The sequence below is a fragment of the Phoxinus phoxinus genome, assembly GCF_949152265.1.
Source record: "Phoxinus phoxinus genome assembly, chromosome: 12".
Taxonomy (NCBI): domain Eukaryota; kingdom Metazoa; phylum Chordata; class Actinopteri; order Cypriniformes; family Leuciscidae; genus Phoxinus; species Phoxinus phoxinus.
In genome coordinates, this window is record NC_136887.1 from 33,266,535 (window position 1) to 33,294,245 (window position 27,711).

The following is a 27,711-nucleotide window of genomic DNA, read 5'->3' on the forward strand; positions in this document are numbered from 1 at the left end:
TCTGACGAAAAAAAAAAAAAAAAAAAAATTCCTCTGGGTTTGCACTCATGCAAGCTGTGTGATTTATAGCGCTAGATATCCTTTGACTCATGATTTCTGGAAGATAATATTGATGATTAAGATTTTTCCCCATCTGAAAGTGCAGACTCTAGCTTTGAGCTTTCTGACTGAGTGAACTCTCTTCCCTCAAAAGATCTGTTCATCACAAATTCTGCTTTCATAATTCTTTATCTCTCACTTTCTTCCCTTTTCTCTCCGTCTTTGTGCCATCCTTCCCTAGGGAAGCTGAGATAGGTTTGGTTATAGTGCTCCTTAAAATACAGAAATGTGCACTCCTCTGAAGTCAAACATTTCCTCCGCCCATGCAACCCTCAGGTGGATGCTCAGTCGCTCGCCCGAGTCTCTGTGATCCTCTCTATGAATCATTCATGTCTTTAGCACAAAGGTTATGTGACGAAGTTTATAATTAAGGGTTAAAGGTCTCTTTAAACCACGAACACAAAGTCTGAGCGATTACAATAGTAATGCAAACAGTACTGATGACAAAAAAAGCATGATCAATAGCACTGAAAAAAATAAAACCTCAGTGAAGATGAATTTGCACGGTGCAACAATCATATACATGTAAATGTGTCATCTGGATATGCAAATTAGAGACATCACATTGCAATTTCCACTGACAAATGACGCCCTCTGAAATGACAGCAACACTGAAAAACAGATTTACAGCCGGCAAAAACTGTCGGGTTTCAAATGCAATACAGAAATAACTAGATTTGCATTTCCTGAAGAAAACAGAAGCGCTCGCACGATGGCAGAAGGAAACTTTGAGATTTAGGCTTTAGTTCTGCGTGTGAAATGTTGCATAACAAATGTTTCGCTGCTATTGTGACACTGAGCAACATGTTTATATGGGACCTATTGTGCCCTTTTACAAAGTCTTGATGTTTTTGAGCTCTACTAGAACAGGTTTTCCTGCTTGAATGTTGATTATTTCCCTCATATTCTCCATTGTTGCGGCTCCTCTCTTCCCAGTCTGTCAGTAACGCTCTGTTTACTTCCTGTCTCTATGAAGCCCCTCCTTCTGAAAAGCACACTGCGCTCTGATTGGTCGGCTGGATCAGTGTGTTGTGATTGGTCGAGCGCTTCCAGTGTGTTTGGGAAATGTCCCGCCCCTTACCATAACCGCCAGTTTAACACACTACTAACTAACTCAACCAGGCCCCGCCCCTTTATTCTGCGTATTAATTATTTAAATGAGGAATATTGTGATGCGTTTGTTCCCGGAAGAAACTCAAGACTACAATGGAGGCGTTTCAGGAGTTCAGAAACACTGACACTGATAAAGAGAAGAACTGTGACTTTGCAGATATTTTTCACGCTCAAACAGCAACATTACACACTAAAGACAGATAAACAGTTAAAAAGCATACTAGATCCTATTTATTATCAGCTGAGCATCAATAAACATCGCATACAGTCTCTGCAGTATAAAATACAGCTAGAGGTGGTTAGAAAGATGCAATAAAGGCAAAACCAATCATCACAATTCAGTTTGCAAAAAAAAAAAAAAAACAGTAAGAAAGGAGGACAATTGCAATTCAGTGTGCAAATAATACAATGATTTCTAAAGGAAATGCAATAGCACAATCGCTGTGGGATGGGTGTATTCTCCACACGGTGTTCACTACAGGCTTTATAACAAGCTGTTGTTGAACATGCTTCATTTATCTCTGTCCCTCATTACGGGCTTTGTTAACCTTCAATACATTCTCTGTCAGTCTGTATTATTCTCATCTTTTTACCTATCGTTTTTTGCTCATCACGTCCCTGCTTTTCTCGCTTTCTCTCAACTCACTTAGTTGCCGGGAAATTGCAGGCAGGACTGTGGCTATACTGTAAATAGAGGCCATAACCCCTCACACACACACACACACACACACACACACACCCTCCTCGTGAAGTTAGATTGCAGTCAGATAAAATGGTCGCTGTGTGTTTGACGCTGTTGTAATAATAGTGTGTGTCAGCAGCCTTGGCTACAAAAGTACTGTATGTGTTTCATTCATTTCTACTTCGGGAATTAAAAAAAAAAACTCATTGTAAAGAGTTTTAATCCTTGACCCGAAACAAGCGGCTCCGAGATGCACAAAAAAAGCTAAAATTTGAAAATTGCAAAGATGACAACAACAACAAGAACGTCGAATGACATGATCCAATCAATAACTACTACGGCTCAATATTGGCCTAATTATAATTGATTATACATTTTAAAACAATATATCTGAAGTTTAATGCTACTTATTTAGGCATGTACAAATATTCACAACCATTTACGGTCAAATTAAAGGTTTTTATTGATTTATTTTTCAATCAATTAATACATTTATTCAGAAAGGATGCATTAAATTGATCAAAAATTACAGTATGGTAATTTATAATGTTACAAAATATTTCTATTTCAAACTAATTATGTGAATATATATGAATATATATTTATATTCATCAAAAATATATTTATATTCTTTGATTGGTGGATCTGGATTTGGCTATTAAACATGATTTTAAAAAAATGCAGCTGCAATTACTTAACTTCAGAGCTCACAGTGTTTCTTGAAAGGTTTATATATTATCATTAAAAATCAATCTCTCTATGGAAAAAAAATGAATAAGATTTATACATCCTGAACCCACTCGGCTGCTGCGCAGTGAAACTTGTGAGAAAGTGAGATGAATGACGGACTGAGAAGAGAGAATAAAGAGAGAGAGAGAGAGAGAGAGAGAGAGAGAGAGAGAGAGAGGGAGAGAGAGAGAGAGAGAGAGATTGAAGAATGTTTCTGTCGGTCTGTCTTCAGTTTTGTTTGTTATTTTGACATGTCATATTATCTTAATGTTCATTTTTCTATGTCATGACAAACGATCCGTCGTAACCAATGATGAAAAGTGTTTTCTTTTCTTTTCTCTCTTTCATCAATCACACTCTTCATTCACAAAAAAAACTAAATGTATCATCAAATTACATCAACATGTAAATCTTTTTTTTTTTCTTGCAATTTTAATGTATCCAATACATTTGCAACAAACAGAAATGATTCTAATCTTAACAACTTTATATTCTCAGTGCATTTAACTTCTGTAATTCTGATATATTTTTGAGTGGGAAATAATGTGATGTGATATGATTGGAAAAATAATAAATTTTTCTCAAAAGTTGTTTCGGTGCTTACAAACAAATTACATTTGGAAGGGGAAAAAAAACAAGACAAATATTTCTGCACAGATGAATCATTCCCAATAAAAATGAAAACATCAAAACTATATAATTTTTTTGTGAATATATTATATATTCGTTTTTTTGTGAATTATTAATTAGCGCATGTTTAAAGTGGAATTTTTTTTACTGTATAAATGTTTCTATTTTTTCTTTGTTGAATATCCCATTTAAAGTTCCAGTAATCAATAAAGATAAAGTTGAATGTAATGGTTGCATCTCTCTTTGCAGAATTCATATTTATATTGAATTTAATCATATTTCTGTCTTTTCAGTGTGGAGCACGACTTCCGTGTGCAGGAGGGACGACTTCAAAACATCCTGGAAGAATTGGATGAAAAGGAGTACGATGTTCCCGCCCCAGTCCCCAAACCTGCCCACATACGACCGCGAACCAAGAGCCGCGTCAAGAAACTGCGAAAGAAGTGTTTCTGGTGGCTGTAGAGAACCATCACACGACGCTTATGACGTCGGGAACCAAAAACTTAAGTTTCATAAGCTTCCAAAAACAACTTTATGACGTGGGGAAACCATTGCAGTTACTGATCGGATTATTCTTTGATATAATTGTTGCAGTGTGAGGAACTTCCCGGCTGAACCAAACGCTCATCTGACATCCTGAAAACTTGAGGACAATTTAAAACCCAAGGAGACCCACAAGACCTCGCGTCTAACCAGTCAATAAATCCCCTTCATAGTGTCTGACAGAGCCGGAGCGCAGTCGATATCCCTCTTTACCCTGATGGACTGATGGAGATTCTCCGTCTCATCTCCTCGTCACCGTTCTCTGACCTTTGTGTGCAGATGGCTTTCGTCCCCGACTAATGAATGTCTAAAGCTCTGTTCCCAAACCTAGTCCTCTGCCTACCTACACCGCATTTTAAATAAGCGGCAGTTGAGCTCCAGACACGAAGGCCGTCTTATGAGATGCTTTCTGCGATTGCCTTTTCCATCAAGGATATGTGCATCTCGACAAGAGAAAGCATCCAAGTTGTTACAATTATCAATACTGACACCTGCTTAATGAAAGGCTCTTTTGGAATCACGTGTGAGGCTCTATTTCAGTTAGAATGCTGCCATGACGACAGCAGGTTTCGGAACAGAGTTTAAATGTATCAAATGCTGAAGCTCAGAATTCCAAAAGTTCTAAAATTCCGATGTTACAATGTGATTCTAAAGGAAGAGAGAAAGTGTGACTAAAGGGGTCATTCATACTGAACACGTTCTTGTATTACATCTGCACCATATTTTTTGTTGGTCTATGTACATAAACATGCATTTTTGAAGCTGTGTCAAATTAAAATAAGTTACATTTTTAAAAATGTATCGAGACGCACACGTTCGGTTCTCTTGCGCCATTTTCAAATGTATATGAACGGCTCCCTATTGCTAGATTCATGTCTCATTGAAATTACCATAATTACTAAATGAGATTCTAGTTATTCAGTTTCTCTGAGTCAGAAATGATTTGTTTCTATTGCAACACTCAATGCCAACTCTGCTGCATGTGCAGCTTTACTGATGATGACAGTCAAATTCATCACTATATCAATTTACCTCTATTCTCTCTGTGAATATGCATCAGTTAATGTCGACTATATGAAACAAGCCAATCAGAGTTACAGCAGCTCATTCACAACCGGTATTGGTCGTTTGTAGGGCTGCACAACACATCGAATTATTTAAAAAAATCGCAAATCACGATACGCATATCGCAATGGCTTTGCGATAACTGAATGATTTTAATACTTCAAAAAGTTCAATTTTAGGTTCACTCTGAGAGATATTGGACACATACGTGTGATATGCATAATGTTTTTAAATAGTTAAGATCAATAAGACGTGGAAAATAACTCAATGTATTACTTTTGCAATGTAAAAGTGTATTTAAAAAAATTATTACAGCTTATATGGCCAAATATACACACAATTATGTCAAAATGCCGTATTCACGTGAACAGTTAATTATGTCTTTAGTGAACGTAAACAATTGACCCTTCGCTAAGCCACGCCTGAAAACCGCCATAGGTCAATCGTGGCTTAGCAACCGTAACTAGGCGCGGGAGGTCTGGCAAGCTTTCGAGCGAGGGAAATATGCCGAAGTGTTGTGCGTATGGATTATGCAAATCTGATAACCGGTATCCTAAAAGTGTGGACGGTGGGGTGGAATTTTTCTCCTTCCAGAAACCTAAAAGCCGAGGGGAGAAATGCCGGGCGTGGATCAAGCAGTGTGGGACTACACCGTTTAGTTCACAGTTTTAGTTCACCATTTAGTTCACAACTAAATGTCCACAGGATTAACAAAAACACCTATTGCTTGGAAATAATGACGGTTCTTTGTTTATAATGCATATATTTGAGCGTCAAATAAGACGATTAAAGGCAAGACGGAGGCTCACTGACATACTTTAAAATATATTTAAGCGTTTTGTTAATCGACGGCCTGAGTAACTTTAAGGTTACGTTACTCCAATCCGATCGCGGCTCTCCCGGTGTTAGTGTTATTCCACAAGATTTATGGATAAACTGTTTGATTTATAATTATTAGATTATAATTTATTTTCACATTTCACTTACCCTGCTGTGCATTAACAGCTGTTCCTAAATTTGTGTTTCCCATTTGAATGGTCAGTGTATGAGGTGCTGCTGCTTGCGCTGGGACTAACGTTAAACCTAGTTAGGCTTTAGCTTCAATTTTGATGAAATTATTGTCTAATCGGTTGCAGATTGTGTCGTGGATATATCCCTCGAATGCATACTGCAGTCTCTTCTGTCTCGCTCTCTCAGATATTTCACCTGTTCGCCAAAAATGACTAATTATCTCCTTGGGAATGTGTGACACCGGTGCATACACACTGTAATAGACGTGCCAGGCGCGAAAGCTTGCCAGGCGTAGCAACAGTAACTAAGCGAAGGGTCAATTGAGGAATAAAACGTGAGTGTAACAGTATATTGGATACGTGCATTCGCTCTTAAAGTGACAGTAGCCTAATAAACCTGCTGCCGTCTATCTTTTCAATGTTAATCAAACAACAAAATACAAAGAGAAAATCACTCACTGCTCCTGACTGAATAACTTTTGTAGTTTTAATAAAAATCAGCATTTATTTCATTCTTACAGTGAAGACTAAGCAGTTTTTTTTTTCCGCATATCACATTATTTAATGAGTTATGGCACTTTTCTTCAATATCGTGCAGCCCAAACCGTTAGCCTGTAGTTGAAGCTGCTGCCATTTCGATTGTTTCTATATGACCACACATCGGTCAAGTGGGAAAACTCAAGAGTTTTTGTTAAACTGTGAGTTGTATTTTGCGAGTTTGACAAAAACATGAGCAGGTTTTACTAGTCAGAGACTGGTAATTATGGTAATTTCATGACATTAATGCAACATGGAATTTCCTCATCATTAAAGTGTAAATGTTTGGTGTTCTCACAGACATTGTAGCTTCAATGTTTAGATTCCTTATGATGAATTTCACAAACACTGATACATTTTTCTCCGTGTTTGATACACACTTTCTCACACACAGATCACCACTTCATGCTTCCTAGAGTACGTAAGGTTCAAACTCACGTCTTCCACACCGTATCTGTCCTGTCTACATGTCCAGACTTGAAAATATACAGTATATATATATATAGAATAACAAATATTATAATCAATGTATTTTTATACGCCAATATTCCGATTGTCTAAGACTACATTTCCCACAATGCACTTCTTCCTCCCTCCACCTGTTTGTAATTGAGATACTTAAGATGACGTCAATAAAATTGTGTATTTTAATGCAGTAAATGTTTCTGGTCTGGCCAACAAATAACACAATCAGAGGAGCACTAGTAAAATAAATCTCAAAATATCACATTTGGCCTTTGTTTACATCATTGACTCTTAAGTATGAGGAATATTAATAGCGATCCTTGGCTTAGTAAACACTATTAACTGTAAAATAGCATTATTAGAGGGAAGAGGAAAGGGAATGTATTGGCTTTAACTCACGACGAGAGAGTGCTCTCGGCCCATGGTGATGACTGTGCGGTTTATCGTCCTCAGCAGAGACGACACGATGTCCTGAATGTGCTGAAATGTGTCTCCCTGGAAGAGAAAGAGACAAAACGCTTGTCATTTGTATTCTAGCACTGAACCGCACTGCATCCAAACGGTCAAAGATTTTCTCATTAAGTCACACAATTAAAACAAACACACAGATTTACTCTCGAGTTCCTCACCTCAATGTTTCCAGTTTATAAGCTACAAATCTTAACGGAATAATTCAGCCAAAATGTAAATTATGTCACGATAAACAGCTCTTTTCCATACAAATTAAAGTGAACGGTGACCACGGCTGTCAAGCTAGATTTATTTTTAGTTAATAGCGATTTAAATTCGTGTTGCTTTCTCACATAAAGAATTCAGAAGACGTTGATTACATGTCGTGATGTTGTCATTTATGAACCTTTGCAGCCCCTGGACACCATTTCACATCCATTGTAAAGGAAAGAGCACGCAGCGTGAAACAACGTGATGAGTTAATGCTAACAGAATTAAAAAATGTTTTGGTTAACCATTTCTTTTAACTATGAAACAAATGGATAGTGAAATGTGTGTTTGTGTTTTAGTTGCAGCTCTGGTCTCTCTGGCTCCTTCACACTGATTTATTGTTTAAATGTATTGATCTGACTGAAGAGCTCTGGAACGGCCCTGTGTGGTGTGTGTGTGTGTGTGTGTGTGTGTGTGTGTGTGTGTCAGGGAGCTACAACAATACAATACTAGAAGGTCCTGTGAAGAATACTGTGGTATTGCCATGATACCATTTTTAAGAAAAAAATATGAAGTGTCCCCAATAAATGTAATAAACTTTATGCATTTTTACTAAAAAAAAAAGAAAAAAAACTAATTCTATATGATTTATAAGCTGTTTTCCTCATGGGAACCAAAAATGTCCCTACAAGGAACACACACACACACACGCACGTGCGCAAGTAACGCACACACACACAAACAATATATGCAGCTGTGTGTATATAGAAACATTTCCAATGTACTTCCATTAGGATTCAGTGTGTGGTGTATGTGTGTGTGTGTGTGTGTGTGTGTGTGTGTGTGTGTGTGTGTGTGTGTGTGTGTGTGTGTGTGTGTGTGTGTGTGTGTGTGTGTGTGTGTGTGTGTGTGTGTGATGTCAACTAAAGGCCTTTTTATTCATTTTTGTAAATCAATTTAGAGAGTTTCAGAGAGTCCTATCTGGATTTAAAAATAGTAAATTTCTAAAAGACCCTTAAAGGATTAGTTCACCTCAAAATGAAAATGTCCTGATAATTTACTCACCCCAATGCCATCCAAGATGTTCATGTCTTTCTTTCTTCAGTGGAAAAGAAATTAAGTTTTTTGAGGAAAACATTTCAGGATTTCAGGACTTCAACCAACATGTTGAAGTCCAAATCAATGCGGTTTCAAACGGCTCTGCACGATCCCAGCTGAGGAAGAGGGTCTTATCTAGCCAAACGATCGGTCATTTTCTAAAAACAAAATTAAATGATATACTTTTCAACCACAATTGTTCCTCTTGTGCTGGTCTGCGGCACACCACGCATTACGTAATCACGTTGTAAAGGTCACGTTCACGTCATCTATCCAAGTTATTTGTCTGTGTACTCCGGTTCAAAAAGGTACGAAAGGGCGAAAAATGTCTCTAATTTTCTCCTCCAACTTCAAAATCGTCTGACATCTTTGTTTTAATTTTTTAATTTTTATTTAATTTTTTTCGTGACCTTTCCAACGTGATGACGTAATACGTAGCACATCTCGGAGATGGTACAAGACGGGCATTACAAGATGGGCATTTGTGGTTAAAAAGTATATATTTTTATTTTTATTTAGAAAATGACTGATCGTTTCGCTAGATAAGACTCTATTCCTCAGCTGGGATCGTGCAGAGCCGTTTGAAGCACTTCAAAGTCTTTTGAAACTTCATTGATTTGGACTTCAACAATTGGGTTGCGATTGAAATCCATTGTGTGGAGAAAAATCCTGAAATGTTTTCCTCAAAAAAAAAAAGAAAAAAAAAATTCCACTGAAGAAAGAAAGACATGAACATCTTGGATGGCATCGGGGTGAGTAAATTATAAGGAAATTTTAATTTTGAGGTGAACTAATCCTTTAAAGTCAACTTAAATCTTAATACATGTTCGATGGGCAACATGTGATGCCTCAGCAGAGGCTGTGATTGGATAACTGGACTAGCCAGCGGACCAATCGCATCACGGCATCTCAAATGTTGGTTTGGTGATTCTGAAACGCCTGAGCCAAAGTCTGTCATCAGAATGATTTGGTTTAATTTCCTCCAGAAGCGTCTCACATGATTGTGTTCCCAAAACCAGCATCTGAACGCAAGAGAACACACAACGTTAACTGAGACGCAATTATTATTATTATTATTATTACAGATATTTTTGCGCTAATAATTTCTCAGAAAGTGATGATTTTGTTCTCTTTAACACATTGGATGGAAACTGTGCTTTATTTGCAAAAGTTGTATGCGATATTACAATTGTGCACATAATTATGGAAATATTATCAAAATATTAATAAATGGGTAACATTTACAGTAAGGTTTCATTTGTTAACAGTGGTTAACTAACACAAACTAACAACAAGCTAAATATTTTTACAGCATTTCTTGACATTTGTTAATATTAGTTAACAAAAATGTTCACCTTGTTAGTTCACAGTGCATTAACTAACAAGATACAACATTTGATCTTAAAAATGTATTAGTAAATGTTGAAATTAACATTAAGATTAATAAATGCTGTATAAGTATTGTTCATTGTTAGTCCAAATTAACTCATCTAGTTTATAATGTTAACAAAATAAACCTTGTTGTAAAGTGTAACCAATAAATACTACAATAGTAGTATAGAAATAATACTAAAATAAAACTTGAATAAGTCTATTAATATCTCTCTAATTCCTTCTCATGAGTAGTTTCTGAACAGCCAACATTAATGTGGATGATCAAAAGCCTTCTTCGACAAACACCGACTGTGTGTGAGAATCATAGGAAAATGACCCGTGTGTGTGTGTGTGTGTGTGTGTGTGTGTTTACCACCCCCTCACTAATTTCATGACGCAGAGGCGGATAAAGTGAGGGATTGAGAGAGAGAGAAACATCTGTTCATCTCTACATGGAGTATTTCATTTCATATTGTGTTTCTCAGTTCTTCACTTCAGCTGCCGACACAAACACACACACACACACACACACACACACACACACTCTCTCTCTCTCTCTCTCTCTCTCTCTCTCTCTCTCTCTCTCTCCAGTCTTTCTCTTTCTCAGTGGTCAGTGGATGACGGCTTAATCATGTACACCTATAATCCCTGCGGTGTGTGTGTGTGTGTGTGTGTGTGTACGCAGATTTCTATGGCACCTGTAGCCTGTCATTCGGTAGTTTCCATTTCTCCATCTCTCTCTGCACAACAGCGCTCCCTCATCAGTCTCACACACTCATGAATCTCATGACACCCGTCATCAGCGCGTCCAGCTCATATTTCAACCCATAAATATATTTTGCTGAAATGTTATATTATGTCTACTTTAGAGTTGTTTATATAATGTCTATTTTAGAGTTTTTGCGTTATATCAGTATTGTCATGACAACTTTAGCCCCAAACACTAATTACTGTAATGTGTAAAAACAATAATAAACATTTCAAATGTAAAGTATTAAACATAGTAGTATTTGAAATGTTCCCTTCAAGATATGCTGACTAAAAAGCCATCACAGTAATGAGAATCTAATGAAACTCAACCAAGAATTTGAAAATAAGCAGTAAAATATTGCATTACTGTAATGAAGAAATGAAAATATGTATATTTATGTATAGTGTTGGGGGACACAAGATTTGTTTTCAAGCAACGGGGTAAAAGGGCCTTTACATTTGCCAAAAATATAACTTTTTTGTTATGAAAACAAACAAGAAAGCCCAGCCCATGTGAGAAAAAAAGTAAGACAAAATTAATGTAAGACATTACTTAAGTAACACAATTAGTTACTTTTTAGGGATTAACGGAATATTACAATGTGTTACTTTTAAAAGTGATTTTCCCAACACTGTATAAGTTTCCTTACAATTTACATTTCATACACAGTACACTACTGGTCAGCAGTTTAGGGTTAGTGAGGCTAATTCTGTAATAACTTAATGCTTTTATTCAGAAAGGATCATTAAATCGAAAGTGAAGTAAAGACACTTATAATGTTACAACAGATTTCTATATCAAATAAGTGCTGTTTTTTTCAACTGTATTCATCCTGAAAATAAATGAACATTGATAATAACAAGACATGTTTCTTGAGCATTAAATCATCATATTATTGTGATTTCTGAAGGATCATGTGACTGAAGACTGGAGTAATGATGCTGAAAATTCAGCTTTGATCACAGGAATATATTCAAATAGTTATTTTAAATTGTACAAATATTTCATAATATTACAGTTTTTACTTTATTTTTGATTAAATAAATGCAGCCTTGGTGAGTAGAGGAGACTCTTTTAAAAAAAAAAATAATAATAATTATATAGCCTATATCTATATATTTTTTTTTTTTTTGTGAAAAAAATTTTTCACTAAAAATTATTTTTTTATAGTGTATGTATAATGTCTTTTGATTTGTGGTTGTAATATGACAAGGAAACTTTTAATCTTAATTCTTGTATAATAAATATTAGAAGGATGTATGCGGCTGCTAAGCAACGTAACCTGTCACATTCCAATAGAATTCACATTCCGTTTTACAACAGCTCTGAATCATCCACACTTAGGAATACCTAGACTGCTCATTCTCATCCCAGCATCACTGTAATGTGTGTGTGTGTGTGTGTGTGTGTGTGTGTGTGTCAATCACTTGCTCTCACATATGTTCTCTCATCTGTATTTTTAGAAGAATCATTTGATGTGAATAATATTTTGAAGCCTCTAGGAGAGTTTAATTCAAACCGCAGCATGAAACATGCCCTGAGAGAGAGAGAGAGAGAGAGAGAGAGAGAGAGAGAGAGAGAGAGAGAGAGAGAGAGAGAATCCTCCTCACACGTCTCTCTCGATCGCTGTTTATTTGGACTGTGAAACGCTCTGAGAATCCTGTTAAAGGAGCCGACGAGAGGAGGCAGGAGAGGTCATGACCCTGTCACATCTTCATTCTGCTCTCTCTTCTGCACTCCATCACTCTCATCAGTCGCTCATCGTATAATCACACGGGTCTGACCCGCTCACCTCTCCTCTCCACTCAAACACAAACAGCTACTTAAAGAATTTTATGGGTTCAACACAAGCTAAAGGTGAAGTGTGTCATTAGTCTGATGTTAAAACACTTTCTCGTATCCAAGCTTATATTATTCAGGCAAGTATCCAGTCATGCAACTCAAGAGGGCTCAGGCTGATGGGTCCTTCACATGCGATCTGCAAGCAATCACGTCATCTGATTGCTTGATCAACATTCATAGAGTCTGGTTGGTTGTTTGCTGTAAGCTAGTCGTGCAGTGCCCTCTGAACGCCTCCACCTCCCCAGCTCCACCTGTCTGGATCTGCTACAGGATTTATGTATTCATGTCTATTTATGCAGCAGCAGCACGTCTACATGTTTACAGCAGTGTGTCTGTGTATCTATTAGCAGTAGCAAGTCCATGTGTGCTGTGCAGCAGCTGCAGCGTAGCAGATCTTGTTACATTAATGCCTGGTTCAGATTACACGATTTTAGCCCGATTTTGGCACGATGCGTTTGACGTAGGGGGTCGTGGGGATTCGTAAACGACAACGGGCGCCGGGATGCAAGATTCGATCGTTTCATGAGTGTGTGTGCGCGAGTGAGTGTGTGTGTGCGAGTGAGTATGTGGGCGAGTGAGTGTGTGTGTGCGAGTGAGTGTGTGTGCGCGAGTGAGTGTGTGTGTGCGAGTGAGTATGTGGGCGGGCGAGTGAGTGTGTGTGTGTGTGTGTGTGTGTGCGTGTGCGTATGTGCGAGTGAGTGTGTGTGCGCAAGTGAGTGTGTGCGCGAGTGAGTGTGTGGGCTAGTGAGTGTGTGTGTGTGTGCGCGAGTGAGTGTGTGTGTGTGCGCGAGTAAGTGAGTGTGTGCGCGAGTGAATGTGTGTGTGTGCGCGAGTAAGTGAGTGTGTGCGCGAGTGAGTGTGTGTGTGCAAGTGAGTGTGCACGTGAGTGAGTGAGTGAGCAAGACTGAGTCTGTTTCTGCGAGTGAGTGTGTGTGCACGCGAGTGAGTGAGTGAGCAAGAGTGAGTCTGTTTTTCCGCGAGTGAGTGTGTGTGTGCTTGAGTGAGTGCGCGAGTGAGCAAGAGTGAGTGTGTGTGTGTGTGTGTGTGTGTGTGCGTGAGTGTGTGAGCGAGAGTGAGTCTGTGTGCGCGAGTGAGTGAGTGTGTGTGTGAGCGAGAGTGAGTGTGTGTGCGTGAGTGAGTGAGTGAGTGAGCAAGAGAGAGTGTGTGTGCGTGAGTGAGTGAGTGAGTGAGTGAGTGAGTGAGTGAGTGAGCAAGAGTGAGTGTATGTGCGTGAGTGAGTGAGTGAGTGAGCAAGAGTGAGTGTGTGTGCGTGAGTGAGTGAGTGACCAAGAGTGAGTGTGTGTGCGTGAGTGAGTGAGTGAGTGAGCAAGAGAGAGTGTGTGTGCGTGAGTGAGTGAGCAAGAGAGAGTGTGTGTGCGTGAGTGAGTGAGTGAGCAAGAGTGAGTGTGTGTGCGTGAGTGAGTGAGTGAGTGAGTGAGCGAGTGAGTGAGTGAGTGAGCAAGAGTGAGTGTATGTGCGTGAGTGAGTGAGTGAGCAAGAGTGAGTGTGTGTGCGTGAGTGAGTGAGTGAGCAAGAGTGAGTGTGTGTGCGTGAGTGAGTGAGTGAGTGAGTGAGTGAGTGAGCAAGAGTGAGTGTATGTGCGTGAGTGAGTGAGTGAGTGAGCAAGAGTGAGTGTGTGTGCGTGAGTGAGTGAGTGAGTGAGCAAGAGTGAGTGTGTGTGCGTGAGTGAGTGAGTGAGCAAGAGTGAGTGTGTGTGCGTGAGTGAGTGAGTGAGCAAGAGAGAGTGTGTGTGCGTGAGTGAGTGAGTGAGTGAGTGAGTGAGTGAGTGAGCAAGAGAGAGTGTGTGTGCGTGAGTGAGTGAGTGAGCAAGAGTGAGTGTGTGTGCGTGAGTGAGCAAGAGTGAGTGTGTGTGCGTGAGTGAGTGAGTGAGCAAGAGTGAGTGTGTGTGCGTGAGTGAGTGAGTGAGCAAGAGAGAGTGTGTGTGCGTGAGTGAGTGAGTGAGTGAGTGAGTGAGTGAGCAAGAGAGAGTGTGTGTGCGTGAGTGAGTGAGTGAGCAAGAGTGAGTGTGTGTGCGTGAGTGAGCAAGAGTGAGTGTGTGCGTGAGTGAGTGAGTGAGCAAGAGTGAGTGTGTGTGCGTGAGTGAGTGCGCGAGTGATTGAGTGAGTGTGTGCGCGAGTGAGTGAGTGAGCAAGAGTGAGTGTGTGTGCGCGAGAGTGTGTGTGTGTGAGACAGCACGCGATGACTGGTCGGAAAGCAGCGTGTAGTCTTTCTTGTCCACGACACCACAAGATTTTAGGAGTCAAAATGGCGTAATCTGACAGTGACTATCACAACACACAAAACAAATCTTGTAATCTGAACCAGGCATAACATTGCCTTCTTCAATAACATGCTAAAACTTTTCTGAGAGTTTTATATATAAATATAAACTATATTTAGGGCATTAATGGGTTGATTTCCTGAAGAGTGTAAACACTGCTGTGTTTCCTTAGCACTTCTGACTGATTACCACTGAAGATGAAGGACGACATACAGAGATAAATCAAACCTTAATTGAATAACAAGAAGTGTCTCTATCGAAGCAGTCCCACTGTTATAATTATGATTAAAAATACTTTTCATCCCATTAAAATGGGATAATAAATACATGAAATGTATTAGAATTGTCTAATATAATATCATATAATATCATTTAATATATATTTTAAAATTATATATATAATACAGGTATATATATTGTACATATTACAAATATTCTTATGAAAATGTATATATTATTTATATATTATATCATTTTAAAGTAGTAATATATGTTAAGTAATATTAAATATATTAAATATTAACATGATTTAAGTAAATATATTTTAAGTAAATATATACAAATATAAATAAATATTTTTATGTAATAAATAGAAAGCAATATTGATCAAATATATTCATATATTATGTAACATTTATATAAAAATCTTAATATTAAGACATTAAATATTAATATTTACAATTATAATTACAAAATTGGCTAAATGTATATAAACATTAAAATGAAGATAAATATAAGTAATATATAAATAATATTTAAAATATAAATATTATATATATAAATAAATTAAATATATTTTATTAATTATTAATAAAAAAACAATTAAGAAGTAATACAAATTAATTAATACTGATGATATATATTCATAAACAATTATGTAATATTTATCTAAAATAATAATATTAGGACATTAATATGAATACATTTAAATAAAATGTATATTACTTAAAATTAAGTCAAATGTATTATATTATCCTATACCATATTATTACATGTATATATCATATATACATTCATATTTATATACAAATGAAGTCAAGTGCTCTACTTATATATATATATATTTATTTAGATTTAAATCTGACCCCACCTTCTTCCACTGGAACAACAGTAGGACCAATGCTGATGTAAACACACACACACTAAAATGTCTTTTTGTGTGAGAGATTGAGCAACAGTTTGGTTTAAACAGGGAGCGCTGATAAACACTCGGCTGTGTCCTGACCTCTTTCATTATCTCCTCTCTCTCCGTCTCACCGGTTTCTTTGAGGAAGTGGAAGTTCAGGAAGTTCAGTGTCTAAATGCATCACCGTTTCAGAAAGTGAGATTAGAGCATCAGACTTCAAAGAACCCGAGTGTAATCCGCTGCCATTTTAGTAATTAAAAACCGCTCCGGGTTTTACATCTAGGTGAGTGCGTGTGTGTTTTTGATTAGATGCATTTTTATAATCATAGTCATAATCCTCGGAAAGTTGGAAGATTTGGATCCTCAGAAACTTCCAAATTCAAACTCAAAAAGTGCCAAATTAACTATATTTAATCAATATTTGTTTCAATGGCTTGGATGTGTGTATCAGTAAATATTTGTTTCAGTATTGAATAAAATACAATGAAATTTCTCATGGTCTTGGTTGTGTGTATCAGTAAAGCCTCCAGCTGCCCTGCCTCACCGACTCCTGCTGTGATTGGCTGGTGTATTAGTGTGCTGATCTCTGATTGGCTCTTACCACGTCGTTGCGGCTGAGCACTTCCAGGATGTTGTTCAGGAGTTCAACGCTGTTCCTCTTCTCGTCCTGGTGCCCTCCCATCACAGCCAGCGCCTCGCTCAGCTCCCGGAGCATCATGGGTAACAAGATGTCACGGCAGTCTGGAAATGACATCGTAACGGAAAACACTCAAAACCATAGACATCATATAGATAGACGCCCTATCGACCGCTACTGCCTATTAGCGCGGTCGAGCCGTGGGGCCGCCATCTTAAACCGGTCACCCGCTCCACTCAGTGTAATCTGTATGGCAGGTGCAATGAGCTGTCAGTGCATTTAATTAATCATAACTCACTGAATACCGAACTGATTTTCACGCAGGTTTTTTTTCTGCAAATGTCATTCATGTAGCTATGATACAGGACACATGGTTCGGCTTATTTTAATATTCATAGTAGGCTTAACAGTAATATAATATTCTGATATAAGATATAAAGTGACCAGACGTCCAAAATCAAAATATGTGATGTAGGATATAAGGTATTTTATAAATCACACAATATAAATATGATAAAGGACACATGGTTCGGCATATTTTAATATTCATAGTAGGCTTAACAGTAATAATAAAGATATAAAGTGACCAGACGTCCAAAATCAAAATATGTGATACAGGATATAAGGTATTTTATAAAGCACACACTATAAATATGATAAAGAAGCAGTAACAGATAGTTGCAGTAAAGTAAGATATTTTAATAAGTTGTGACACACACACACACACACTCGATTTGCGCATCGCCGTCATGTGTGTATTACACAGGTAAGTTAACATTATTACATTGCTTCCTGATATCACGTGCGCAAACACAAATAACCTATATTTGTATATGTTTATACTACAGGGCCGTTGAATGCTTGTATCTGATAACCGAGAAGCTCTTGTAATAATTACTTTACCCATAGACAGTATATAAACTGACTTTACCCAACCTCTCCATGCCGAGTGGTGCAGTTGGTGCAGTTAAGCCTAGAACGTTAGCTGGCTACGATTTCTGTACAGTAATATCAAAGATCCTTGCTCCTTCTCAATTATCTGGTAATATTCTATTCACAAAACACAACCAAAAGTACGGTAATGTTAAAATGTACTTGTGAAAAGTAATCCCGGGCCCTATTTGCGATGGTCCGCCGATTAGAACAGGAAAATGCTCCACAGTGCTCTGGAATCTGACTGCTGCTAAGCAACGAAACTAGGAGTACGACCGGTTTAAGATGGCGGCCGTATTTCTCGGTGCCCAGCAGCCAATAGGGCATCTAGTCTCTATATAATATCTATGCTCAAAACGGTCTACTCATAAATAAAATAGCTAAATAATTCAATTAAAACAACTTTTCATCTGAGTAAAATAAAGAAACATAATATTTTTAGTAATAAATGCAAGTAATATTAAATATTTATTTAAAATATGAAAATATTATGTGTGTGTGTGTGTGTGTGTGTGTGTGTGTGTGTGTGTGTGTGTGTGTGTGTGTGTGTGTGTGTGTGTGTGTGTGTGTGTGTGTGTGTGTGTATCAGGATGGACATATTGGAAAAATGTTTTATTTAGTCATTTAAATATCGAATTCTTAAATGCATAAATGGGAACAAAATGGTCATGTAAAAATACATTTCTACGGTAATTACTACCGCAGTTGTTGAGTTTAACACACGAGGCTGTTTGAAGGCTCTTCAGATTCTGTCTGGATCCAAACCACAGATTTTTACGTGAGTTCAATCTGCCGCACTTCATGATGGACTCACACTCAAACAACTCTGCCTCTTAAAACCAGCACATTAAAAGCTCATTTACACACTGGCTCGTTACCAACTGATTATCAACCATGATCAATCCGATTTCACTGAGAGAGCCAGAGTCAGAGAGAAGGATAGATCAAGAAGAGTGTGTGTGTGTGTGTGTGTGTGTGTGTGTGTGTGTGTGTGTGTGTGTGTGTGTGTGTGTGTGTGTGTGTGTGTGTCAGTCAGTGAGTGAGTGTGTGAGTGAGTGTGCGCGTGAGTGAGTGTGCGCGTGAGTGAGTGTGCGCGTGAGTGAGTGAGTGTGTGTGAGTGTGTGTGTGTGTGTGTGTGTGTGAGCACGTGAGTGTGTTCCTTTTAGGGACATTTTTGGTCCCCACGAGGAAAACAGCTTATAAATGATACAGAATTATGTTTTTTTTTTAAGTAAAAATGCATAAAGTTTATTAAATTTATTGGGGACACTTCATATTCAGCAATATTATTGACTTGACTAGACTGACACTGAGCTGGATGATGACATCCATAGATAAACGGGTTTATAGATTAATTGAATTCATTCCATAGTTGAACTTCACACAGGTATTGAACTGAACTCACTGAACACACACCTGACCTCGGCTGATCAATGACACACTTTTATTTCAGCAGAATTGAATTCTGTTTGCATCATTGAATCATTATTTTCCTATTTAGCACTGTAAAGCTGCTGTGAAACAAACTGTTTTGTATAAAGCGCTATAGAAATAAAAGGAGACATAAATAATAGTAAAATATTAGATTAAAGAGCCATTTATATGAATGCAATATATACAGTATATATATTTATGCCATGGTCCTTTTATCCAAAAATAATATGTATAATATTATTTATATATCAAAGAATCAGGGTCTTCAAATTGAAGAAAATGTATTGTGTTTTATTACGATTAAAAAATACACAATTATTAATGGTGACTTAAAGGGGTGGTTGATTATGATTTCACTTTTCTAACTGTAGTTAGTGTGTAATGTTGCTGTTTGATCATAAACAACATCTGCAAAGTTACAACGCTCAAAGTTCAGAGCAAAGGGAGATATTTGCTTTTAAAGAAATCGCTTTTTAAGGACTACAACAAACGGCTGGTAGAGACTACACGACATTCCTCCCGGGTTAGTGACATCACCAACCCTAGAATTTACATAAACCCCGCCCCCTGAACACGATTTATAGATTATCATGATATATGCTAATCAATGACTAGAAGATAACTACACATAATCTACATAAATTCATCAACTAACCATTCAGAAATGTCCTGTTCTTCTACATGTTGTCACTTCTTCTTGAGTCTCTCCATCAGTAGATATGTTTCCATCCACACGTTTTTATCAGAATTAAGTGATATCGAACGAAAAATGCCTTATGGAAACAGAAAACTTTGATTGAATTTCATGAATATTGACTCAAATGAAATGCGTTCGGTCTCATCGGATTGTCTCTTGATCGATATACGGCTTGGAAACGTTATTTGCCGAATAAATAATGAATTGCATTTTGTCTAGCAAAACTTTGTTCGCAAATGTTGGCTTGAATGTTGTGCGATTCAGTGCGAAAATGAACGGAAACACCTTAAAATGTCTCAAATCAATTCGATATACCAATTTGATCGCAAAACAGCATGTGACGTCATTACGCACAGGTTTTTATTCGCTTTAAAGCTGTCGGATGGAAACACACTTTCACCAGCTTTATTCGCATGAGTTTTTTTTTACCGAACTTCAGATAATTCGATTGACAAGTGGATGGAAACTTAGCTATATTGTCTGACTCCGGTTTGAACATAAAGGCTAAAAGATTTTGAAATTTGTGCATGCGTGTGTGTGTGTGTGTGTGTGTGTGTGTGTGTGTGTGTGTGTGTGTGTGAGGTAAAAGGACACAAGCTCTTGTAGCTCCGCCCCCTGTGCCAGGAGCAGCAGCTCATTTGCATTTAAAGGGACAGACACAAAACGGTGTGTTTTTGCTCACCCTCAAAAAGTGACTTTAACATGATATATAAAAATATCTGTGTGGTATTTTGAGCTAAAACTTCACACACACACTCTGGGGACATCAGAGTCTTATTTTACATCTTGTGAAAAGGGCATTACACCACCCCTTTAACACGGTGTGACAGATTCACATCTATGCAGGTCAAAGAGCCACAGTCTAAGCACGCATCAGCGTTGTGAATGTTTGCCATTGACCTGATCTTCCTACACGAACACGACCCTTCTCTCGACACCATCTCTCTCTCTAAGAGCTCAAAATGAGTCTCAGCGGGTGAGCTTTTCTCGAAAGCGAGCGAGATGCATCAGGAAAAAGCAGATGATATAAATGCAATGGGTTTCCGGCACTCAGTTACCGACCGACGGCGTGCATCCCGGCAGAGAACGGCCAGTTTAGCGCACGCTTACAGTATTGTTGCACCTTCAGTCTGGTAAATAAATGACAATCATAAACGCGGCACTTATGCTAATTACTGAGGCGTACGGTAATTGGATTTGTCACACTTAATGTCCCCGTGAGATAAAGAGCGATGGAGAGAAGGCCTCCTCGGAGAGAGAGATAAATGCTGCCGTGGATCCGTCCCCGAGGGAATATTGAGCGATCTGAGCTCATGAAGGGTTCACTGGTGTCGCTTTTTATAGTGTCCCGTTCCATCATCAAGATCAACGACAAGAACAACAGGAAAATGTGCCGTCGTCGAGCATTTTCTCAAGGCCACACTGACCCTTTCACCTTCTGGACTGTGCTGCGCTCAGCGAGTGTGTGTGTGTGTTTCTCACGGTCATGATCCAAATGAACCATAAAAACATGAAGAACACACACACAGCTTCAGCATTTAGCATCATGTGTGCATGCACACACAACACATGACCCGAACACACCACACGCTCACGGCGTTCTCGGCTCGGCTGAAACGCTCTTGCCTAACAGGAAAAAACACTTACTCAACACACTCTTTATTACGGTGGACTGATCCTGGCCGAGAGCCACGCTAGTGGACGGACAAAACTGCTTCATGCATCACTTAGATGACTTTCACAAATAATGCATTTTGAAATTCAAGGAACGTGGAAATGAATAATGGTAAATGCTGCACATCTGCCAGTTACCTTTCTCTATTGTTTTCTCTGTCTGTCTTAGACATCATGAATCATTTTAATGCAATGTTTCCTGCGAGGAGTGAAAACTAAAGAGGGTGATTCGTGATCAGGAGAGACAGTTTACACGTGCACTATCACGATCATGTATTCATCACTCACTACATCAGTATGTTGGTACTGTACATGACAAACATCAAGTGTGACTCTGGATCACAAAACCAATACATTGTATGGGTCAAAATTATCCATTTTTCTTTTATGCCAAAAATCATGAGGATATTAAGATCATGTTCCATGAAGATAATGTCCTACCGTAAATATATAAAACATGTATTTTTGTGAGTGAATGCAGCACAATCGTGAACATAAATGCACAACTTTAAAGGAGATTTTCATGTTTACATTTTTTGCATCCTCAGATTCCAGATTTTCAATAGTTGTGTCTCGACCAAATATTGTCCTACAAACCACACATCAATGGAAAGATGATTTATTCAGTATTGATTTGATGTATAAATCTCAATTGCAAAAAATGTACCCATGTGACTATCATTTGTGACCCTGGACCACAAAACAAAACATGACCACAACAACTGTAACAATTAAAAAAAAAAAATATATATATATATACAAAATTTGATCAAATAAAAAGATAAAATAAAATTATTAATTAATAAATTAAATAAAAGCATGCAAAAGTCACACTCAATGTCTCCCCAACTCCACAATTAATAAAAATACAATTAATAAAAAAATTAACTAAAAGGTGTAAATAAAAAAATTAATAAATAAGCATAAAACACTGTCTATCAACTATAACAATTAAAAATAAAATATATTAAAATAAAAAATAAGTTAAAAAAATGAAATATAGAGCGCAAAAAAGGACAGACGAACGGTAGAATAATAGACAGGCAAGTATGTGTATTGAGTGAACTTTAGATGTGTGCACTTCACATCATTTGTCACAATATGTTGATATCAGTCATAATGAAGGAGAAAAACATGTATTTTCATTGGCTTTTCCACATTTTCTAATTGGACAGTTATTTTCTTTTAAGGCTGTACGTCACCAACAAAGCTTAAACACGAGCAGCTCGGCGATCTTTCGAGCAGGTGTAGAGTCTCGGAGGACTGAACTGAAGACTAAACCGCTGAACTCTTCCCGGAGAGAGTATTTAAAAACGAATCTAATCTCAGTAATGTGTCTGTCCTTCTCTCGGGAGGAAAAGATCTTCACAACGGCTCCCTTAAGAATCATAACTCGGCCCTTTTCTCTTCGCCAAGAAACCTTCGTTCATTTTCATCTGTCGTTCTATCCTGAGACTTCACAATAAACTATTTCACATGGTAATAAGATGCCATTTCAATTACCCAGCTGGCCTAAACCAGACGGACCCACCATACCGTGCCAGAGAGAAAGTGTGTGTGTGTGTGTGTGTGTGTGTGTGTGTGTGTGTGTGTGTGTGTGTGTGTGTGTGTGTGTGTGTGTGTGTGTGTGTGTGTGTGTAATGACATCAACATTGAAGATTGAAATGAGAATGAGCTTTAACTTTGGCTCTTCTTGCAGCACTTGAAGGTCTAATTCAATCCGCTTCCTATTACCGAGATTTTAGATGTGCGTGCACAATAATACTCAACCTGCTTCGTCACGCTGTTAATATATATATTTCTCCTTGATGAAAAGCGTTAAGCTTCGAGTTCACCTGTAATTCTCTCCCGCAGGGCGGAACGAGAGCGCCGCTGTAAATTGGATCCTCGGCTGTCTAAAATGTTGTTAACATGCTGATGACATCGGACATTCACTAACTTTAAAGTGCATCATTTCCATGCCTCTTATGTAGGAGGGACTCTCAGAGCAAAACATCCACCGTTCAGACAGGCCTCGGACTTTTAATAATGCAAGACACACAGTGTTGGGAAAGTTCACTTTCTACATGAACTAGTTCAAAGTTCAGTTCACAAATTTTAAAATGAACTAGTTCAGTGCATAGTTCACAGTTTCAAAAATTAACTAGTTCATAGTTATTTTTTTTTATGTTGCTGCGAGCTATTATTTTTCAAAATGATTGCCACAGCCCATATAGAACCACAGCAATTATTCAATCAGTTTTAACACTGAAGCTGTGTGTCAGATGTTCCCCGTCCTCACCGACCTCGTCATAAAACTCGTTTAAACGATCATGCAACGGGTTGCCACCCGTCCCTTAAAATACGGAATCATCCCGTATTTACAAGTAAGATGATGCGTCCCGTATCAAATCAATAAGGGACGCGATTTGTCCCGTATTTTACATTAGGCCCACACATAGTTGAATAAAAACAGAAGGATTTTGCAGTATGGATAATACTAATAGCAAATATAAAGAAATCAATTTCGTAGTAGAGAAGCTCATTGCGTGATTGCATTTTAACGTTTTTGTTTCTATAGCGACTGAGTCTCGTGAACATGCGCTGTAAACCTGCACGTTTTTTAACCCCTTGTGCGCTGTTCGGGGCAAAGAGGATAGAAGTACTTCTATACTCTTTGTTCGGGTCTTTTTGACCCCAAATGACGTTTGCTGAAATAAAATAAAAATTATCTTTGTCTAAATGGCGTGAGACTTTGCAAGGTTGACAACACTTTCTAGATCTACAACATTTTTAAAATAAATTTGAATAATATCTGTTTTTTATGTTAGTGTGGGGGGAAATCACACTCGTGTTTTTTCAACAAAATGTAATTTTGAAAAAACATAAGTTTTTTTTTTAGGATTTATAGTTTTAGGAGGATTTATTATATATTTTTTAATTTAGGCTATATAAATAAATAAATAAATATTTTTCATACAAAAACAGTTAAAAAAAAAAAAAGTAAAATTCACTTTATAAAAGACCCACATTTCTAACGTTCATGGATATGGATAATTTGACATGGTTTAGTGTAAGATTTTTGCCCATCTTTTGGAAAATGCCGTTTTAAAAGTAAAGAAATTATTACTTCAGTAGATGGCTGCAGAGCTACACCATTTGCTATTTGACTAAAATACAAATTTTCACTAGTATTCATATCTACATATTATGAAATCACAATTATAACAATAAAAATGACTATGTCAAAGTTGAGCAGTTTTCCTCAAAACATTTTTACCTCCTCAAATCCTCAAAATCAGAAACAACGCAAAACACACATAAACAGTGGCAAAGTGGCAGACTACAGATGATATTTAAAAAAAGATGTTTGAAATTGGAAAAAGTCGAAAAGCTCTAGGGGGGCGGGGGGGGGGGGTGGGTGGGGGGTTGAATGGGTGTCCCTTATTTTGCAACACTGAAGGTGGCAACCCTATGCGACGCCGACATGCTGCTTTTTGTTTTGATTTTAGTGAATCCATGAATCTCGTCTGTCACGTGACAAATGAACGAAAGACTCGGAAGGTAAAGTAATTATTTATGTTCCGTGTAAACGATTTTTGAATGCATTATAATAATTTAATAATTCAGAATATGATCAAGATTGCGTAAGTGGATGTGTTCGGGGAATTTGCCAGTTAATAGTATAACATTTAAAGCCCCGTAAATGAACGAAATGACTCGGAAAAAAGATTTGTTCATTTTGATGAACGAGATCGAACAAGAGAGTCGGTAGACACTGGCGGCGGGTGTTGCCAGATTGGGTGTTTTTCCGCTACATATTAAGACCGGTTTACGGGTGTTTTAGCCTGGAAGGCTCTATAGAAATCTGGCACCCTATTGAACGAAGTTAAACTGAGAGAGCATGCCGTTCACCGACACCAGAATGAACGAGTTCACAGTAACGTTCATCAGGCAGTAATACAGTACGTTCAGTTCACGTTCGCCCAAAATATGAACGAGTTCATGAACTATCGTTCAATGAACGCGTTCAGGCAAAACCACTGGGTTTTTTGGGGCACTGGTCAATTTTGGGTTATTTTGCTTCCATAGATTCCACCTTTCAGGCTTTTAAAGCTTTCTAGACGAGAATATTATCTCAAACACCTAGCGACCACAGACACAGAACACCCTAGCAACCGCATAACAATGCCCTGGCAACCATTCTAGCAAACTCTCCAGCGTCATGTTGGTGATTTCTGCACAAACAAGCTCCACTGACTCACAAAATGTACAAAATCTAGTTGGCAAACGCCGTTCAAATCAGAGCCAGTTTCACTGCCAGAGGAATTACTTGTTTTGCTCAAGCTGAAAAGTTTTAGCTGAAGGATCTTAAAGCCCCTTAAAGTCTTGATTATCAAATATTGATTCCAAAAATATTCCCATTTTAAATCCCCTGTTGGAGAGCCCAGTTGAAATCCTGCCCACAGATCCGTAGACGAGTGCAACACTCCCATCAACAGATGGTGACACGGGGAAACGAGGGGGGGGGGGCTGAAAGAATAATACAAAATTAACAAATAAGAGTGAAATGCGTTTTCTCTGTTGTAATGCCTTTTAACCCAGCAGAATAAATAGTCAGAAAAGCCCTCGGCAAACCGTAACCATAACAACAGCCACATTAAGGCCTGAGTGGAAAAAAACTTTAATTCACTTTCACTGCATTTGAATTAGTCAGATGAGATTTGTGTGTGTGTGTGTGTGTGTGTGTGTGTGTGTGTGTGTGTGTGTGTGTGTGTGTGTGTGTGTGTGTGTGTGTGTGTGTGTGTGTGCCGCACTTCATCATTTTAATGCATCAGCAAAGAGAGAGTGAATAATGGCAAATTTGTGCATTACTCTGTACTACTGCGTGCGTGCGTGTGTGTGTGTGTATGATTTTTATATTATTCTAGTTATGTAATGTACATTCTTGAATTAATACATCATTAGTGTCACACAGTTTACATATGCTCACGGACTTGCTTCAAAACATACAAACACCTGGACACCTGTGAAGACCTAAAGAAGAGCTTGAAACTAATTCATAATGCATGAACAAATACACACACACACACACACACACACTCTCTCTCTCTCTCTCTCTCTCTCTCTCTCTCACACACACACACACACACACACACACACACAGACACACAAATACATATATACACACACACATACACTCGCACACTAATACATATACACACAAACACACACAGACACATATATACACACACACATACACACACACTCTCTCTCTCTCTCTCACACACACACACACACACACAAATACATACAGTGCTATGCATAAGTTTAGACACCCATGCTAAAGTTGCCTAAAAAGAGGAATAAAAAATCATCTTTTGGAAATTTATCTTAATGCCTTAATTTAAAAAATGAGGAAAAATCCAACCTTTAAGGACACCAATTTTCTTTGTGAATGAATAATGTATCGTAAAAAAAAATGTTCTTCCTTAAAATACAGGGTGCATAAGTTTGGACACCCCTATGTTAAATCCCCATAGAGGCAGGCAGATTTTTATTTTTAAAGGCCAGTTACTTCATGGATCCAGGATACTCTGCATCCTGATAAAGTTCCCTTGGCCTCTGGAATTAAAATATCCCCACATCATCACACAACCTTCACCATACCTGGAGATTGGCATGGTTTTATTTCAGTTAGCCTAACCGCTGGTTTGATTTGCATTGAGAGATGATCTTATGGAAAGTATTCCATGCCAATCTCCAGGTATGGTGAAGGGTGTGTGATGATGTGGGGATATTTTAATTCCAGAGGCCAAGGGAACTTTATCAGGATGCAGAGTATCCTGGATCCATGAAGTAACTGGCCTTTAAAAATAAAAATCTGCCTGCCTCTATGGGAATTTAACATAGTGGTGTCCAAACTTATGCACCCTGTATTTTAAGGAAGAACATTTATTTATTTACTATACATTATTCATTCACAAAGAAAATTGGTGTCCTTAAAGGTTGGAGTTTTCCTCATTTTTTAAATTAAGGCATTAAGATAAATTTCTAAAAGATGATTTTTTATTCCTCTTTTTAGGCAACTTTAGCATGGGTGTCTAAACTTATGCATAGCACTGTATATACACACACACATACACTCGCACACTAATACATATACACACAAACACACACACACAGACACATATATATACACACACACATACACACACACACTCTCTCTCTCTCACACACACAAACACACACATACATATACACACACACACACACACACACACACACTCACACACAAATACATATACACACAAACACACACACACACACACACAGGCTCTCTCTCTCTCTC

The 27,711-nt window shown here is 37.9% G+C and overlaps 2 protein-coding genes across 2 annotated transcripts in view; one reads left to right on the top strand and one right to left on the bottom strand.

Annotated features, from left to right (window-relative positions):
* The window catches only part of insyn2b (inhibitory synaptic factor family member 2B), a 24,204-nt gene extending 16,964 nt beyond the window's left edge, over positions 1 to 7,240 (top strand). Inside the window, exon 4 of the mRNA XM_079631688.1 lies at positions 3,547 to 7,240. Coding sequence (XP_079487814.1) covers positions 3,547 to 3,715 — 169 coding nt within the window. The 3' untranslated portion in view covers positions 3,716 to 7,240. The remainder of the gene's footprint in view (positions 1 to 3,546) is intronic.
* Positions 1 to 27,711, bottom strand: part of dock2 (dedicator of cytokinesis 2) — a 116,813-nt gene that overhangs the window by 57,328 nt on the left and 31,774 nt on the right. The window contains exons 22-24 of the mRNA XM_079631067.1: positions 18,276 to 18,328; positions 16,607 to 16,746; positions 7,273 to 7,368 (exon numbers count right to left, since the gene is read on the bottom strand). Coding sequence (XP_079487193.1) covers positions 7,273 to 7,368; positions 16,607 to 16,746; positions 18,276 to 18,328 — 289 coding nt within the window. The remainder of the gene's footprint in view (positions 1 to 7,272; positions 7,369 to 16,606; positions 16,747 to 18,275; positions 18,329 to 27,711) is intronic.